Source organism: Semicossyphus pulcher, unplaced genomic scaffold, assembly GCF_022749685.1.
Source record: "Semicossyphus pulcher isolate SPU_LCO1_2020_fin unplaced genomic scaffold, fSemPul1.0.p SCAF_6, whole genome shotgun sequence".
NCBI lineage: Eukaryota > Metazoa > Chordata > Actinopteri > Labriformes > Labridae > Semicossyphus > Semicossyphus pulcher.
In genome coordinates, this window is record NW_027211737.1 from 24,091,967 (window position 1) to 24,111,162 (window position 19,196).

Genomic DNA, 19,196 nt, shown 5'->3' on the forward strand with positions numbered 1-19,196 from the left:
AATCCAATTTGCAGGCAGGATGTTATATGGCGGCTCGGCCTGATAAAAGGTCAGTGTGGGGTTTAGAGCTCTCTATGCTTGCTTGCATCTCTTACAGCTGCCCAGCCGGCCGTGCTATTCTCTCTGCACAAATCCAGGTTATCAGTGACGGTGCTCCGACCAGGAAAGACATCATATTAGTAAGTCACACTTACTGTACCGGCTCACATTCTGAGCTTACACTAGCAGAGGAATCAGTTAAGTGCCTCAAAAGAAGGAGGTTTTGTTTCTGGACAGAGTTAATCACTATCTGGCAAACTACGCCGTCCATTCACAGCAGAAAATGTGATTTCTACACGTGAGGCATAATCACTCTAATACAACTCGTATGACTTTGCAGGTCACAATCGTAGGATTCAAGGGTGTTTCCAGCAATGGTTTTGCTCTTTTATGGACACAGAACAGACAAAAGGGGAGGAGCGCTCAGCACTCATGACTTCTTCTGCGAGCAGGATATTTCTAGAGCTGACCCATTTAAACAGCCTGGAGAAGCTGCGAGCACAGGTGCATACGTAATTACATACATTAAGTGTCAAATCTGATTTGCACATGTGATTTGATAAGTGGTAGTGCAATATGCATGAGTTAAACGGAAGCACGTTCAAGTCAAAAGGATCAAAACTTGTGACCAAGTGTTCTCAGTCATTCTTTTATGAAGAGAAAAAGGAATGCAAATGTCACCCTCAACTCAGATGTTTTATTCAGCATCACTTTGCTGAATGGGAAACGGTGGCTGTTACAGCTATTATACATGGCGTGCAGCTCTGCACAATTAGTGCAACTCAGTACTGCTTTGCATTGTGCTGCTGTGGGATGGAGAGTCGGGAGATATCCATATTTAGAAGGACCTCATTGATTCTTCCTCAGCGAGGCACAAAAGATTTGTTGTCCGTCCAGTCTTGAATAGCGGGACAGCCCTGCTTTATGAAACCTCCTGCTGCCCTCAATCGGGGTTTGAAAATCGGATGAAACTGTGAGCGAGAGCGGTTTGCTCTGACTGTAATATGATGTTCTGAGTTGTTATGTAACAGTATCACTGTGACAATGCAGAAATAATTCACACCACCAGGAGCCTTTGGAGAGAAAGTGCACACAGCTAGAGGCCGGTTTTTAAAATGTGTTTCCCCTTTAACAAACCTGCACACATGACTGAGTGAGTCCTGAGCCAAGATGGCAGATGATGAGGGATGAGAGAGGAGTGTGTACAGTAAAGATTTAATTAAGACTCACCACGGGATGTCTTACTGTGACTCCAGAGACGGGTACAGAGGAGTTTGTGTTTGCACACTGCAGCTGTGAATAATATCTATTCTTACTATGACCTACATGTAGCCTACAGAGAGGCGGATGTGAGAGTGTGCCCACGTGAACGTAGCTCGTATTTTCACCGTGAGGCTTTCTCCTTATGGCGAACCTTATGTTAACTTGAAATGATCAATCTCTGAGAGACATGAGAGACATCCACGCTGCACGTTTTACACTAAACACACGGTCGACATGAGGCCGCAGAACTCGCTCCCTGCTGACGGTCACATTCACGTTTACGAGCAATTTTCACCTCCCTGCGTCTCCTCCTCGTGACGTGGATTTTTACGGTCTCCATGGAAGACTCCCATCAGCACTTTACTTCCTCCCTTTGAAATCATTTCAGCCTCTTTTGCTCCTACTCAGTGTGGGTTACCATGGATACCGCTCCCAAATGGCTTGGCTCGCACATGAATTTGTTTATGAGTGTAACTTGGAGTGGATGGGAATGTTCTTTTTTTTGTGCAGCCAAAGTCAACATAATTTGCTAAATAAGCCCCGGAAAAAGTACACTCAAACGCTTATTTGATTCTATTTCATTCTATTATTGGAGAAGTAGGGCACCTCTTCAGGGAGGAATCACTTCTATTGCACACTTTTACAACATCCTGTATCAGCTGCATGAGAAAAACTAGTAAGAGTCCCTCTAATAAGTCAAGTGCACCCAGGAAAAGCCGAACAATCCGCTGAATATAATCTCGTCTGATCCTCCAGGAATCAAAGCTCTACCAACGGGGCTCTTCCAAAAAAGCATCCAAATACTTCCCTTAAATCCTCACAAAAACACGCGGTCCGAGAGGCGTGCGGCCTACACCAACCGCCACAACTGTAAACTACGTCTGGGCTCGAGAAGGATTGAGTGGTTTAATTTGTCCAGGACTTAATCAGAGTTCATTTGGGATTAAGGGAAGACTGGGTGCACTCCCATGGCGTCTTCGGATACCCTGCTGCTGCATTTCACCCGCCCTCTGAATCGGAGCATCTACATATTTCATAAGGGGCATGAGAGGGTCGCGTAAGAGCTCGAGGAACCACCCACTTGCAGACATATGTCCATCTAAGAGGTCTAATTCTGGCTGTGTGAAATATTAACCACTGCAGAGGCCGGAGACAACATCCTTCGCTCCCTCGGGGACTTCTTGTGAATCCGTCAGGCTGAAATGTGTTCGCCTTCTCTTCCCCCGTTTAATGTGCTTTCCTTGTTTCCTCTCACACATCATTACAGTCCAAAACAACTGAGGCTGAGCGTTGCTTTGTAATAGGCTGCCACACTAGCTATTTTAGGCCGGACTTTGTAAGCAGTGGCCTTGGCTGTGTGTGCATCCCCGCATCTCTTATGTAATACCCTCAGATGGGAACACAGAAAAACCAGAAAGAAAGTTTGTAGAGAGTCGCTTAATCTAATATGGAGTTAATTGGAGGCAGCTGGAGAACTGAGGGCTGTTTACTGTGCCAGCATGTGTGTAGGAACAAAGCAGAATGTCCGGATTCTTCCTTTCATTACGGCTGATACGTCAGAGCAGCACGAGAGCGTGTTTGAGCAGCGGAGGCAGCGTTGTGTTTGAATGTTGTTACTTTGTGTTGGTATAAGCCGGATTGATTCCTGTCAGAGGGGCTTCTAATCAACACAGAGCCATTGATTTCCTCTCCGCAGAGCCTATACGAGGTGCCGAAGACACCTGCTAGCAGCCAGCTGACAGACACTCATGCCTGCTCACCAACAGCTGACACAAACTGATGCCAATGCACTGTGCTGAAGAGGGTGAGTCACACACGCTCACATAGATCCCACTCTCAGGGAGGCTGGATGCGGCACAATGTGAGATCCACTGTACTGTCAGTCTGAATCATGTCTCATACACGTGGTGTGTCACAGATGGAGGCTCGGTTAGCTCGAAGGGTTTTTGTAACCGAGATGCAGGCAGAAGTATATAAAGAGTGGTGATCATCGACTGTGCTCAAGCGGTGTAAAGATATCTCTCTTACAACACAACGACTTCTGTCCAAGCCAAGTATCATCACCATCTTCAGCCCCATCAGCACACTTCGTCTGTGGTGATTTCTATCTGCCGTCAGAGTGCTTCAGTAAGCACTTTTTCCAGCAGCAGTCACATGCTCCGCCGGGCCGGGCCGGGGCTCGCAGCCAGCTGTCCCCATCATCAATTCAGACAATGCAGGAAGCTGAGGGGAGGTGAGACTGTGGGGCAGATGTGTGTGGCACAGGGAGGCTACAGGGACCACATAATGTAGCTTATCTTTAACCTTGTAAGAGTGCAGAGAGCAGAGATAATGTGCGAGGAAGGAGGACGCTTTTGTTGTTTCAAAATGTTGTTGTATCAGGGATTACAGGGGCTTGAAGAAGTCTTCGCCCCTTTTGACTTTTCCACATTTTACTGTGTTACAACCTTGAATTCAAACAGGCCTTTTGGGGCCTTTTACCATCGATGACAAAACAAGAGCGGTCCAAAAAGTTGGATGCACAAGTTAACCAGAAGGACATTGGTTGCACCTGATCTGAGCGTGGAGTGTCACAGGAAAGAGGGGTGAATACCGTATTTCCATCTGGTACAAGAGCACATTGCTAGATTGGCATGCAACCTCCCTAGGGTCTGGGGGCTGCCCAAACAGGAAAAAGAGGAAAACATACGCAAAGTAAGAAATATGTTAATCAAATTACAATCTGAACCAAAATAAAATACTCTAATTGATACTTACCTCTGTCCCAACGTTGCTGTCCTGTGGCCTTACTGACCCATGGCCCTGGTGCCATGCATTAACTCCCCCTGTAATCCCCAGTTGCAATCATCCCCCCACCCAGCCCCACTACCAACCCCCCCACCCCCTTTCCCCCGTCCCTCCTCCCTACTTATTTTTCCGCCTTTTTATTTATTTAGAAGGATAGCATTATGTTTTTCAACACAACACAACATATGCCTTCGCCTCACTCATAAGACACCTTTAAGATTTATTGCCTAAATATACAGGCAACTTCTACTCAAGCATTTTACTTTTTTTTAAAAATTTTATTTATATATTTTTAATTTTTCTTCTTCTTCTCATTTTCATTATCATTAACCTGTCTGCTTATCTTTGTCATTGTTGCTGTTGTCTGTATCATTCCTGTCATGTTTATGTATCATTCCTGTCACTTCTTTTGCACAATAAATAATAATAATAATAATAATAATAATAATAATGATAATAATAGATAATAATAAAAATTGCCAAACCACCAATCCAGTTAATCTAAGAGGAGCAACTGAAGGCCATAGAGGTCAAATCTCACAAGAGCTGCAACAACCAGGAATTTTAGTTAATCAATAGAAACCAAATTGTCTATTTTATTGACAGAATAATATTCAATTTTTATTTTGGCTTTTTATGCCTTTATTGACAGAGAGGACAGTGTAGAGGCAGAAACAGGGGAAGAGAGAGTGGGGATGACACGTGGCAAGGTGCCAAGGTGCCAAGGGTAGGAGTCAAGCCCAGGGCCGCCGCATCGAGGACTGAGCCTCTGTACATGTACATGCGATTTAACCACTGAGGGAAACCGGGAAACCATTTCTCAAGCAAAATGCTTCTAATATATAAGAATTGATAAGAATTTTCTTCATCATACATTATACATTTTTGAACGCCTTTTTGGCTGTTGATCGGATAATAGTCATTTCTATCATCTATTTTAGTCCAGACTTTGCAAACAGTGGCCTTGGCTGTGTGTCCTCTTAAATATAAGAATTTGATGCTTTTCTTTGTCATGCTTTTCTGTGTCGAATAATAAAAATCATTGAAGATGTCACATTGGGCTACAGGAAATTCTAACAGCCTTTTTCACATTATTCTGATGGCTTAATTATTAGTTGACAACACAATAGGCATTTAATTGGAAAATTAAGACTATCAATCTTAAATCACAGCCTAAATCACACTATTCTGTCGTCAAAATAAAGTACAAAATTGCACTATGTTGGCACAAGAGTGAGTTTTCTCATCACCACATCTACTGCTTGTCTAAAAGTGTAGGAGGAGGACCAGAGGTGAGCTGTCAGTTGTTGCAGAGGCCAAACACTGCAGGCAGTGTTTCAGCCGGTCTGCAAACTTTGTAAAAATGTAAATGTCAGAACTGTTTTGAATCCTGATGAAGAAATGTGATTACAGAGCACCTCCCTGCAGGGCACAGAGCAAACAGGGAGCAGCTCCACCGGAAGTGCCCGCGCAAGTGTCCTCAGGGCTCCCATATTCAGAGATGAACAGAGAGACCGCAGTGCTGCTACTAGTCTGAACACCCACCTCCCACCAACACCCCCAATCCCCCCTCCCTCCTCACGAAAACACGCACAACCACGCCTCCAGAGGCACGCGCACAGGCGCAGGCTCAGACACACCTCCTCCTTCCCCTCCATCACACACAAACACACACATACCAAAAAGACATAAGCGAGAGTGAGAGCATCGCTGGGTGAAGTAGGAAACATGTAAGGCAGCATGAAGGACGGCTCGGCTCCGGGAGGAACACGGCAGGTGCGGTAACGGGTGAAGAACAAGCTGCTGCCTCACCATGATCACCGCAACGGATTCACTCACTGACGAGACGGTAAGGCCCCTAACTCATTCACCCTCCGAAATCTGACATTAACAAACTAAGCCGAACTCATTTTTTCCGCCTCTGTCCTGGTTTGAACCCCGTTTGCTTCTCTTTTTTCCGCAAATGATGTCATTCCGCGCGCAAAGGCATCAGGTCAGCTACTAAGGATGGAGGGCCGTCAGTGCCGCAGCACCAAAATAAAAGGGGTGCCCAAGTGCGTTGGAGCAAGTATTTGGTAACGCTTCAAGGCTGAATGCGCCGCCTCGATGTGGCCCCATGGGGAGGCGATCTGCATCACATTTGTTATTGTCTGGAAAACCTGGATAATAAGCCTCAAATTCACGCATCGAAGTTATTTCACGCACACACTTGTAAGCAAATAAAGATGAGCCTAATTTATGTAAGAGTTTCTCTTTAACTATGACCTCATACAACATAAATCTACCCTAGCACAGGAAGATACAGCCTGTAGCTCTGTGAATAGGCTATTAAAACAGAGGTACATCCTTTGATAAGGTCAGATTAAAGTCGCGCTGGTGGTTTGCCCACACAGAGAACATTAAAGCCATCCATATTGATTATGAGGCCATGTTTTCAGTCTGAAAATGTGCCCTCTGTGAGCAACTCCAGGAGTGTTTCATGGTTTCTTTGCTGTAGCCATGGAGACAGTACATGGCATGCGGTCTTCTACTTGTGCTAGAAAGTGAGGTCCCTCTGTTGAAGAACTGCCTCAGACCATGAAGATGAGCAGAGGGAGGGAAGTGTGCAGTTAGAAAATATTAGCATCATTTCCTGTCTTCTCTTCTGGAATAAAAACCTTCTGCTCTTATCTTTTCTCTTTAATCACGGCAATGAAACCCACTGCAGAAAAAGTGTGATAGCATTCCTTCAGGGCCTTTAAACAATAAAAAATAGTGATGTCAATAGTGACCTTTTGTCAACCTACACAATTTATTCTGATACTTTATTAATCTTCTTTTGGATTTACATAGTGTATCATTCTTATAGGGTCTTGAATAGTAGTGCAGACCCTTTCATACAACAATAGTGGGAGCTATTGTTCATTTCTATTAATGTGATAAAGCTGGGTAGCTGTTAAAGACAGATAAATGGTGGCAGTGAACCGCTCACCCTGCACCTTATTAGGCCTATTTATTTACATGTTATAATAAAATGAAGTTAAGGCCCTTGCCATCTCGCTAGCACCGCATCTAATTCATTTAAACCTAGAAGAAAAGGAAGATTTAAATTATTATTATTATTGTAGTGTTATTATACTGACATTCAGCCATCAATTAGACCTTAGTGACCTATGAGAAGTCCCAATGATGACAGAACAGCTGGTATTAGCAACTAGATGTTTAGGAACAGCAGACTTTTTGGTAAAATAATATTGTGATTTCAAAAGATTTGCTAACCCTTAAATTATGCACTCTCTCTCTACACTGTAATTTAATTGTTGAATTTAGAAATCTAAATTGACACCTTATTCATCAGACAAAAGCTGATACTTTATATACGATTGAATATCCTAAATTAAGGTAATACATCTTGCAAAAGAATTAAGATCTGGTTTTCATTTGGAGTGTCTTGTATGCAACTTTATACTTGCTGTGTTTCCTTTATTAAAAGCGACTACAGTGCTGGTTTGTCTGTCGAGGTTGGTCGTGTGTGAACAGACGTGATATTTAGGTGTGCTGTGGAGACAGGACAGAGCGGGATGGCTGGTCAGTCCTCTCTCTTCACGGTGAACAGATGGTAACTCAGGGTTAGCTTGTGGGTGGGTGCCAACAAGAAAGCCCATGTGTTTATGACACATAAATCCATTGTTGAAATGGCGTCGTTTTGTTCATGGTATTTGAAGGCCTTAATAATACTTTGGATGAGGATAAAGCAGACATTGAAAGCAGTAGTCCTCACATTATTCATTTATAATATGTGAGTAACACAAACAGTAATAAATAGAAATGCTTTGTTACTTTCTCAAACTAAAACTCACTTTTTATAGTAGTTGTGTATACACTGTGGGGCCTATGATATGTAAGTGGTTATAGGTTATATATATAATGGGTAATAAAGACATGCTGCAGTAATGCAATGATATTACTATAAATTTGTCTTACGTTACATTTAGATATAATGTAATGGCAAGTTTTGCATTTGTTATATTTAGTCCTTTTAGTTATTATATTAATATACCTTTAAGTATAAATATCAAAATCATGACTGGTTGTCACATTGCTCAGACATTATATTATATTATATTGTGGCTGTTGGGATAGAGTTAACTTGGTTAGTAAATGAGTAGCTGCATCTTTTAAAATGATATACAATCATCATTAGAGGTTTCTGTATCATGTAAAAGAGGTTCTCCAGAGATATACTTATATCTTATTCATCTTTAGAGATGTTTTTATATATAAAAAAAGTGTGAGAGTAATTTCAAAATGTTTCATCCTATCCTAGTTGTCCGCCTTGTTAGCAGAACATTTATCTCACATCTTTTCATTGCACTGAAGTGAATTTGTTTCATTTGTCTCTTTCTTTTCACAGGCTGTGTTGATCTTGAATCACACTGAATGGAGAGGATTGAAGTTCCTTTAAGATGACACGAACACATCCTCCTGATATACTGGCATCGACTCTATATCAGGACTTTACTCTAAATCCCCTCACAGACCACTCCGTTTCTCTTCAGTCCTCTCAGCAATGTGACTTGAAAATGATTGACAAACCAGAAATCATTAACAAAAGACACTGCCGTAGCTTTGACTTTATCGAGTCACTGGATGACCCGCAGTCCTTCTCTTCCTCAATGGAGTATCCTTACAAGAGGACTGAGCATCAGACATTAAACAAAGATCTAATGTGGAATGGACTAGATCAACCTGGGCACCTACGCTTTTCGTCCCCCGATCTGTTCAACACCCGGCAGTTCCAGCAGCATTCCACCCAGGACAAAACTAGCCATCTTACATGGTCAGATTCTAAAAAGAGAACAAGGTCGAAAAGTGCTCCGAGAATTAAGGCCACCCTCACTCCTGTGCCCATCTCAGTGTCTCCTCCAGGGGCCACCAAGGGGAGGGACGCACCCCAGCCTGCTTCAGATACTGTGAGGACTTCTGAAACTAATCGAGAGTCGTACTCCTCAAACAGGGCTTTTTTGAATGATGTGCATCCTATCAAACTGCAGCCTCATTCTCCCCTCTATGTCTCAGACTGTTTCGAGGAGGACAAACCAGATAAACCAGCCGTAACCCCTCATGTCAGATGCCGTATGGACATTAAACCAGATGCTTCCGTTCTGCAGCACACGTCTAGGCAGGTTCCCAATGTACGCACTGAGCATCTTTGGCAGAGGTACTCTCAGGCCAGCAGCAGTCGAGGTTTATATGTACCACGACAGATTGTCTCCTCACCAACGCCCACTCCGAGCGAATGCTACAGTGGAGATTTTAGACAAGGATACCACTATACCACCAGCATGTCTCCTATCTCTTACCAGCATTTAGACATGCACAGAATGGCATCACCCACAGCGCCATATCTCAGTCAAGAACAAAGAGCTTACTCAAATCCGAACATACCGACCAAGTTTTTCTATACAGAGGATCCTGTTCGGTATTCAGTTCATCCCTATTCTAGAGCATACTTCCAGGATGATCGGTCCAGTCTAACCAGCCATGGTAGTACTGTGACTGGTCCGTATGATCCCAGGACTCGATGGGTGCACACCCTTCCTGTCAGGTCCTATTACACCGACCAACTGTCCAACAGAGAGTCAGCAAACTCTGTGTACAGTAGGCCTTACTCCACAAGTGAGGCAGGATCATACTTTTCTCAAACTCCACTGTCCAGATCTTACTATGGAGAGGATAGCCGGTTCAATCCATACCACATGAGTAGCTCAAGGTTGTATTATCCCAAACAGTACAGCTCCCCTGAGGAGCAGTACTTTCCACCAAGGCCATATCATACAGAGGGTCGCAGACGCCCTCGAATGTCTCAGGCCTTTTCAGATGACTGGTATCGCTCAAGCATATCTGGTTACTCTAACCAGTCCTCTCAGATCACACCTCCAAGAGTTGGACAAGACCCCAGTGTACCCCCTTGGTTTAACAGCTGTCTGGAGACAAGTAGACTCGGAGCAGAGGTCAGAAACCACTCCAAGTCTTGGGACAATATTCTGTATCCACGGCATGAAAGAGAGCAATCGGTGCCTCGTGGACGAAGCTATGAGAATCTGTTTTACCAAGCGAGGCATGGACCATCCTCTGAAGTCACATCACAGCCTGTTATTCTTAACCTCTCAAGCTCACCAAGGCGCTATGCTGCTCTTTCTATGTCTGAAAACTCATTAGAGAGGGGCTCAAGCAGTCCGTGGAGGAATTCCAAGAGTGGGCACTGGTTTGTAACTCCTGAGATCACAATAACGGACAATGACCTAAGTGCGGGTAAGAAGCGGCGTGATGTGCACTCTGTCAGCTGGGATATGTTGGATGGTGAAAAGTCACCGTCTCCAAGAGTTATGCATCAGAAGCAGCCAACTAACACAGCGGAAATAACCAAAGACAGGAAACACAACAACTTCTCCCTTCAGCAGAGCCTGGAGCAACTGGATGAACTCTTGGCTGATTTGGTCATTGATTACAAACCACCAACTAGCAGAAAGTCGAGTGAAGACCTTTTGGACCAGCTTAAACAACTAATCACCGAAGATGACGACAAAGACAGAGGATCTTCTGGAATTGAAAACTTAGGGAGTCCGAACACACAGCTCCCATCCTCTAAATCCAGCCCTGACACAATCAAAGACCCTGATAGTGGATGTGATGCTTTACAGAGGAGTGCAGAAGAATGTTCTCCAGACCACAGCACAGATGAAGACGACACAATGGTCTGTGCTAACAAGAAGTGCAACCGGACTGAAAATATGTTCAACGCCTGCTTGTACTACAAATCATGTCACAGTTGCTACACCTTCTACTGCTCACGAAACTGTCGTAGGGACGACTGGGAGATCCACAAAGAGACGTGTCTGTACGGTCGTGTGAACAGTGTATGTCGACACACTCTCAAGTTCTGCAGAGAGAATTCAGAGATCCACAAAGCCTTTTCTCGAGTTGCTAAAGCTGGCTACCTCTCCAGAGGGAGAGGCGTTCTCTTTCTGGGTTTTGCTAATCCAGAGACAGCTGACAACTTCCTGCATGTTGGGCTTGAAAGCCTCCTCATGTCTCCCACATACCTTTCTCTAAGAGAGCTGGATGGCTTTAAGGACAACCTTGGTGAATACTGCAAGGAACTGCAGCTGGCAGGCAATGAGTACGACCCCAATGAATGTTTTCTTCTGAATGTATCCGTAGCTGTTGGTGAGCTAGTGCCTAACAGACCTTCCCCAAGGGTCCAAGCACCAACAGTTCGCAAATATGCAAAGGTGTCCCTGGCCTCCTCAAGCCCTGACAAAAAGGTGCTCAAGAAGGAAAGTGAAATGGAAACTCTCATTCTCACTCCACCTCCAGGCACACCAGACATCGACAAGGAGGGGGAGGAGGGAAGGAAAGCCAGGGAGGTTTGCTTCGTCAACATCCAGCGTGAGCTCAGGACCAGGGGAGTGTTCCTCCGTCACGAGTACCCCAAAATCTATAATCAGCTGTGTGAGTTTGTTGAGAGCAACAAAAGGTTCACGCCGACTACGATTTACCCGATAGATAAGAGAACAGGGAAACAGTTTATGTGCATGATCATGGCTGCATCTGAGCCAAGAACATTGGACTGGGTGGGTACCCCTCACCTCCTGGATGACATTATATAGTAGAGCACTAAATAGTAATGATGATGATGTCAGCTACAGTAAATGTACATACTGTAAATAGATGGTGTGGTTAAAAGCAAACTGAAAATTGATATGGAAATATGTTAATATGTGTGACCAATCTCTCTTTCTTTCTCTCTTTTTCTTATAATTCTCTGTTGCCACACACTCACAAACACTAACGCACACACAGACACGCACATACAGTGTATACACACACTTTAAAAGGTTGCCCTTTGTTATTGGCTTGTTTTGATCCTGTTGCACTCAGAAGAGTTAATAGCCTGCATGTAGACTAGGCACAAACCCAGTTATCCAGGTGTTTAAGATGTGAACATGTATGATCTGTGCAGTTTCTGCAGACAATGTATGAAGCACACAATATTTATGATGAAAACATCTCATTGCCACCATAAAACAGTAGGCACAGCCTATCTCTCATAGTGTAAGACATCCACTGTTGATTTCTCCAACAAATGTTATATCACAAATTTATATTATACCTTGTTGCAGTGGTTGTAATAATACAACTGTTTATAAGTACAACAGTATTATTTCCCAAGTATACTGTAGTTGTGTGGATATTCTTTAAGATTATATCTATATTAGTTATTGTTTGGTAGATGAAGAGGTACAATCAAATCACCTGTTTGTTTCCCCACTCCATTAAAATTGTAAGTTTAAACTCACGTCATCTCATGATAAGACTTGATGTCATTCTTGTGTAAATTGCTTTGTTTGAAAGTGGCCTTCAGTCGAAAAAAAAAACTGCATTTGACACAAAGCAATGTATAGATTAAGCTATTTGTAAAGCCTTGACAGCTCTGGACTTAGGTTGTTTGAACTACCATTGTAAATGAACAATTATTTTGCTCAAAGCATGTTATTTATATTCAGGTATTTTAATATTGATATTGCTTAAAATTAAATTTATTATGTTACCGAAATACCATTTGATGCTTAGAAATGTAAGAGGTATATATATTGGATATTAGATAATTTCAACATCATGACCTTGAGACCTTATTGTAACTACTACCACATTATGTTCTTGAACAATATGCAATAAAAGAGCAACCTTAATATCTATATTCTGAAAACCTATTTTATTATTGTATTGAATAATCCCTTGGAGCCAAGAGCTGCAAAGACTTTGTTTGCACTAAAATATAAATTATTAAATGAGAATGTTCTACAGCTGCAGCACTGAACACAGATATGATGATATGCCTGCTTCTATTGCCAATGTCGACTAATCTAAGGTTGCTCTTTTACTTGATATGATATATATCTTTGTGCAAGACCTTCCTCAACTTTCTATTTTGTGATGTTTATAACCCATATATAAATATATAATAAATGGAATTTAACGATTGACCTTGTGGCTTTGCATTTCTCCTTCAGATTACTTCCTTATTAGGCCTTTGATGTGGAAATAGGGTGAAAGTACTACAGTACCCATCCAAAGGACAGATATAGGCCTAGACATTGTTCAACATAACTGAAGACATCTGTCAACTCCCTTCTTTAATAGGTGGAAATTCACTACATGGAAAATTTCACAAGGGTTTATAACAAATATGCACATAGCTCTTAAAAAGTGCAAAAATGACATGAATAGACTAAATGCCAGTAAATATATCCTTGTTGTTATAAAGTGCCATTTGTAGCTATAACCATGTGCGCCAAACCTAATCCCTCTATTTTTGTTCCATTGCTTCTTTTTGTCAAGGCACTGGTTTGGTTTTAAATAAGCTGATGCAATGAAATTCACTCTTTTTTAAATTATTTATTTGAGATACGTGTTTGAACCTGTTTGATTCATATTATATGACTGCATCAGGTTCCTCACGCCAAGATTTTCAATGTTATTAGATCACCACCTAGTGGAAAAGTGCATGTATTACTGTTATTTGTATCTGCAGCACTGTATCCACCATCATGTCTTCAATTAATTTAGAATGAACACACACTCACGCACACACCACACTAACATATTAATATCCTTTATATCTGCATTCTGCTGTCGTTATTGACAAACCTTCCCTTCATGATATCAAAATGAACAGTGTGCAGGCCTTTTTGTTTCACCTGTGTTATCGTCCTGCATTGTAATATTACAGTTCTGTCAGAAGCAGGAAGTTCTGCTTTAGTGATCATTTTAAGGAAAGTGCCTCCTAGTTGATCTTTTCCCCCAATCCACTCAACTATGGATACACCTGTGTGATTGCTTTTGCAATGTTTTAACAACATGTAACTGTAACTGTTTCTCAGTTGCATTTTTTAAGTGTGTCAATACAAAAATGTCCTTGACTGATTTCATCCTGGCACTGTGCGGCAGGGTACAGTTTCAGAGCTACATGTGGTCATATCCTGAAAGTACGTAGTCAGCTCACATAAAAAAAAGAAAGACAGAGATTCAGCTACTGATCTGCTTTATCTCTGAAACCCTTTAGTGTCATTTCCTGAGTGGTTTGTAACATTGTTCGTCTCAATTCACAGTATCACTTGCCTTTACTGTTTATTATTAATGAACGAGGGAATACACAGGCACAGTTTGGACAGGATGGTTGCCAGTATATTCAGGCTGGGACAGAGATACAAGTGATGTAACATCAAATATTTTTTACAAATAACAATTAATAAAAAATGAAATCTCTTGTCACAAAATTACTCGAGAAAAACGGACAGTATTTTCTGTATTTGGAGTCAATAGTGCCACTATACAATACTGATATATGAATTGATATAGGCCTACTTAATTTGTTATTTCAACTTGTGTGTTCTGTCCAATATTAACCCTTACAAAATAGTTAGCAGACAAACCTACATGCTTTTCACTTTCCAGTGAATACTGGGGTATATTGTTATGATTTCACATCAGAATCAGACTCAAGTTTATTGCCAAGTAGGTTTACACGTACAAGGAATTTGACTTGGTGTTTAGATGCAGAACAATTAACACAGAACTAGAATAAAAATAAGTTTTAAAAAAAGCTATTAAACACTAGTACTCCTACCACCAGGGACCTTAAATAGAATAAGATAAAAGAAATAGACAATAAGAATAAGATATTTTAAAAAGCAATATAATACAACATATGTACACCAGGTGTAACTTGATTTCTCCCTATGGCAGCTTTGATGTAGTTTAACTGCTTGCATTGTGAAGTAATAAGTAGCTTCCCTGATACTGTATATTTCTGTATTAGTGTGGAATCTCCCTTTAACAAGCCTTTGCGCATGCGGGTTGCGCAGGTCTCCTCGTGATGACAGCAAATGACAGCACTGTTCGCTCCTGCAGAAGCCAGTGTTAGACGGCTAACCGCCAACAAACAACCCCTCTGATCCGAGAAATCTTTCTATCAGCTGTGTTTAGACAAACTGTGAACAACCACCACACGGTAATTACGTTTGGTAAGTTACTGAATTCCTGTTAGCATGTTTTATTGATCACATTTGATCACTCAGGAGCTTGTAGCATTAAGCTAAGCTAACGTAGCGAACTAGCATATCGTTAGCTTACCCTGTTTGACTAGCAAACGTTTAACTTGGGTGACGTTAGCAGGCTGCTGCTATGTTAGCCAGTTCATCAGTTTACTGCTGCTGTTTCTTCAAATCAGTGCAAATACAAGTTCGTCTGGGACAAGACACCTACCTGGTTGATTTAGGTTGTGACAGTTTCCTTCATAGCCGTTGACGTTAGCTGACCTGACGTTAGTTACGTGGTTTATTTGGTAACGATTCTCAGCTCTGTTGAGGTAATCTATGCTAACTAAACCTAGCAAACGGAAGCAGACATTCACATAACCCAACCCATCTTTTTGTTGATTGTTTGGCTAAATCTCGGTTGGCAAGTACACCATCAAATCAAGGACGCTATCAACTTGCAGCATAACATTAACAGCACATTAAATATGTAATCTGTTCCTGCTAAATGTGCCCCCACCAAACACAGAGCTTTTAAAGGGAATGTCTTAAGTTATACCCTAATAACACAACCATTCAGACATGGTGTCTGTACTGTCTATTAACATAAATGTTTAAACACCGGATGTGACCATTAACTCTGTGTGCAGTAGAAGTACCTTAATTGTGTCAGTATGTTGTCCAATATGACTGTAGTAATTATAAATGGAAAAAGTCAATGAGGTTAATTATTCTATTTTATTACCTTAAAATACTGATCATTATTGATATTTTTCTGTTTTATGTCACCCTGTGGAATTGTTTGCCTGACAAAATAAGCAACAAAGGAAGACCTAGCTCAGTGAACTTGTGACTTTAAGCTTAAAGCTCCTGTGAGGAGTTCTTTGCTGGTTTTTATGACACAGACTGAAATTAATTCTGATTTCTCTGTATGACCTACAAAAGCAAACCAGACCATCAGCGACAGGACTGATTGTATCTATATCATTATTTTTAATGCCTGAAACTGCTGGCAGGGTGTAGGTGTCAGATGAAGTGATAAACTGCTTGCTGCCTTTGTTTACATTTTCCAGGGCAAACATTTAAAGCGAGTGATACACATGACTGTTAAAGAAAGCAGGACCAGTTTTTTAGTTAAAAACAACCACTATAGCATGTACAGGACAAGATCAGCAAAGAGATAAGAGGTACGGCTTTGCCCACAGGGGGAACCAAAATCAGCACAATCCGAAAATTCCTCACAGGAGCTTTAAAATAGGAAAATAATTACAACATTATTATTTACAACACAGATATACAGTCATTACCTTCCAATTAAGTGTCATAATGTACTGGTACTGAATTATCTGCTCATTACAACAGCACTCGTTTCATACATTGCAGTGCAGCCATCCATCTCCTTTCCTCTGTTTGTGTTAGCCTGTTGCTTGGTTTATAAGGGTTAGTCCCTGGTTTATTAGTAACTGACCTGTTGTGCTGTTGGTATGTATGTATCGGCATAGATTTGTGCTGTTTGTGTCTGCTATACAAATTCGATTTTTGCTTTGGATATCTTGGGCAACAGGACCAGGTTTAACCTACCTTCACGGGTCCTTCAGAGGGCCTCATAGCTTGGCGTAATGTGTGTCTCTTCCCCAGTTGAAAAGGTCTATCCTGGCTTTGTCTAAAAACCTCTGATGGCAGGAAGTTGGTTTATTTCCATGATACCCCACATTACAATACAAGTCAAAACATTTAACTTAAGCATATGATGGACAACTGGTAACCAGTGTTTCATGATAATTGTAAATACTGTTTATCCCCAAAACTTCCACATAACACCCTGTGATTTACTACATATCCAAGCAAAGAAACGGTGACAAAACTGCTTAAACACTGTTTTCTGGGGGAGCTTCATGAAACAGGTCTTATTGTGCCCTTCATACTGTATTTGGTTTGAAAACATAGAAGCTCCAGATTATGTGTGTATTGTGTTTTTTCTCTCTTTTCGCCAACACTTTGGCTTCTTGAGCTGCTCCCTCACCTTACCTCGCCCACTCACCGACCCTAAGAATCTGACCAAACACTCAAAGCCAGCTTTAATTTCTTGACAGTTCCCCAGTTATCGATGGTATGGAAAGATTTAAGTTGGAAAGTTTGATTCAGTACCCATCCCGAATGATTGGAAAGCCCCTTATAAACCTTATGTACATAATCGGTGTACAGTATTTGCTTTCTGAGCAGTGTAAGAAATTATCTGAAAGGGAAGTGTGAAGAGGATGTTGGCTCAAAACCATGAATACCTTTTGTAGAAAGTGAAATCCTTTGAATATCTATAAAAAGCACTGTGTCTCATATGTTGGTTCGTGTAGTTGTGTGTTAGATCATGATGTGGGAGGAGAGGGCTCTGTTCCAAACACCTTATCTCGGCTGCTGTGATATTTACTTACATTGTTTTTTCTAGAAAGTGTTGTTTTGTGCTTCACATTTCCAAAAAATATTTGACCTTTTACACTTTTTTCATTATATAAGTGTACTGAAAGATGCCGTAGTATTTTAAATCCTCTGTTTTGTCTCTTGTCTCTTATGCCTCCTTTTTTATGCTTACACAGATGTGAACTATTAGGTCCTCCTGTCACTCATGTAAGCAGTAGTTAGTGGCCTTACAACTGCAGCTACAATCATCCTCATACAAGTAAGAGGATTGCAGATGATGCCTTCCCTTGCACTGTCTGTGGTTTGGTTTCTCTTCTGCTTTAGAGTTCCTCAGCTCTCTTCATGGCTGACTCACCAGGTAGCTCTAGTTGGGGTAGATTGTGTTGGAGCCATGGGCACTGCAGGCCTTGACAAATGGCAGCTAACCTCTCTGCTAGCCACTTAACAGCTACTTGCTTTTTCACTTCCTTCCAAGTATGTGAGGAATGTGTTTGTTCAAGAACTCAAGTACATACATGGAAGTGCTCCATGGGTGTATTTGTCAGTTAGTTACCTGTCAGCTGAACACAAAAGTGAAAAGTAATACTTGTCTTCTTTTCTGTTTGTATCATAGACTGTGTAATCATGAAGAGTCCTAAATGTAGATGACGATAATTTAAGTGCCTGGTTTTAGTCCAACCCCCTTCTGCAGGATTTGATAATAGTACCTGAGTTGTTTTTGTTCCTTCCTGAGAGTATACAGTCGAATGGTTTCTAACCTCTAGTAATTACAGCAAAAGATTCAAAAAGTGGAGTGAAATCATATTCAACTGAAATATAAAAGATTCACATTGTCAGAATGTTTCTGTAGGGTTAGTTTTCTGTTACTATTGTAGAGATGAAATTGGCTTAATATTTGATTAAGCAAAAACAAAAGTTGTTGTTTTCCAGCTTCTCAAACGCAAAAATGCCCTCTCTTTCTCAGCCTCTCTTGGTAGTCAATTAAGTACTTTTTGGGTTTTGTTCTGTTGGTAAGAAAAAAAAAAACCTATTTGAAGATTTCACTTGCTCAGGGAAATTGTAACAGATAATATTCAGAATATTTGATGCTTAATAGGCAAACAACATGGTAGATTAAACATGAAAATAATCTGCAGATTATTTGTTCAACATAAATAAATTGAAGTGTTGGAAATAAAATGTAGCCTGTTAAGACCCAACTCAGGCTGCCAATCACATCACATTTTTCTCTTGCTTGTTAACATTCATAAGCATTGTATAAACATATCATTTTATAATGTATTATTACTGTATCACTGTAATGTAGTTGTACTGAGCCATAGGGATATTTGTAAGTGTTACAGTGTTTGTCAGCACTAAATTCTCCTTTGAAGACATAGTTTAGAACTTTGATTAAGTATAGGCCTAATGTAATTCATTATCTGTTTATGTTTATCTGTGGGGTTGTGGCTCAGTGGTAGAGTCGGTCGTCCCTCAATCAGAAGGTTGGGGGTTCGATCCCTGACTGCTACAGTCACATGTCAAAGTGTCCTTGGGCAAGACATTGAACCCCAAATTAAAACCCCAAATAGATCCTGATTGCAAATTGGCACTTAGGTCTTTGCCATCAGT

General features: G+C 41.3%; 2 protein-coding genes across 5 annotated transcripts in view; both read left to right on the forward strand.

The window, feature by feature from the left end:
• The first annotated feature begins 5,802 nt into the window (after positions 1-5,802).
• Positions 5,803-13,119, forward strand: unm_hu7912 (un-named hu7912). The gene is made up of 2 exons (XM_069683756.1): positions 5,803-5,938; positions 8,483-13,119. The coding sequence occupies exon 2, from the start codon at positions 8,535-8,537 to the stop codon at positions 11,739-11,741; it is 3,207 nt and encodes a 1,068-aa protein (XP_069539857.1). The 5' UTR covers positions 5,803-5,938; positions 8,483-8,534; the 3' UTR covers positions 11,742-13,119.
• A 1,935-nt stretch (positions 13,120-15,054) lies between these two features.
• gapvd1 (GTPase activating protein and VPS9 domains 1) overlaps positions 15,055-19,196 on the forward strand; it is a 30,388-nt gene continuing 26,246 nt past the window's right edge. For all 4 annotated transcript variants that reach the window (XM_069682674.1, XM_069682671.1, XM_069682672.1 and 1 more), the window contains exon 1: positions 15,055-15,158. The gene's annotated coding sequence lies outside the window, so the exon portion shown is untranslated. The remainder of the gene's footprint in view (positions 15,159-19,196) is intronic.

Coding starts and splice junctions, on each gene's coding strand:
- unm_hu7912 (XM_069683756.1), top strand. CDS start 8,535: ATGACACGAACACATCCTCCTGATATACTGGCATCGACTCTATATCAG.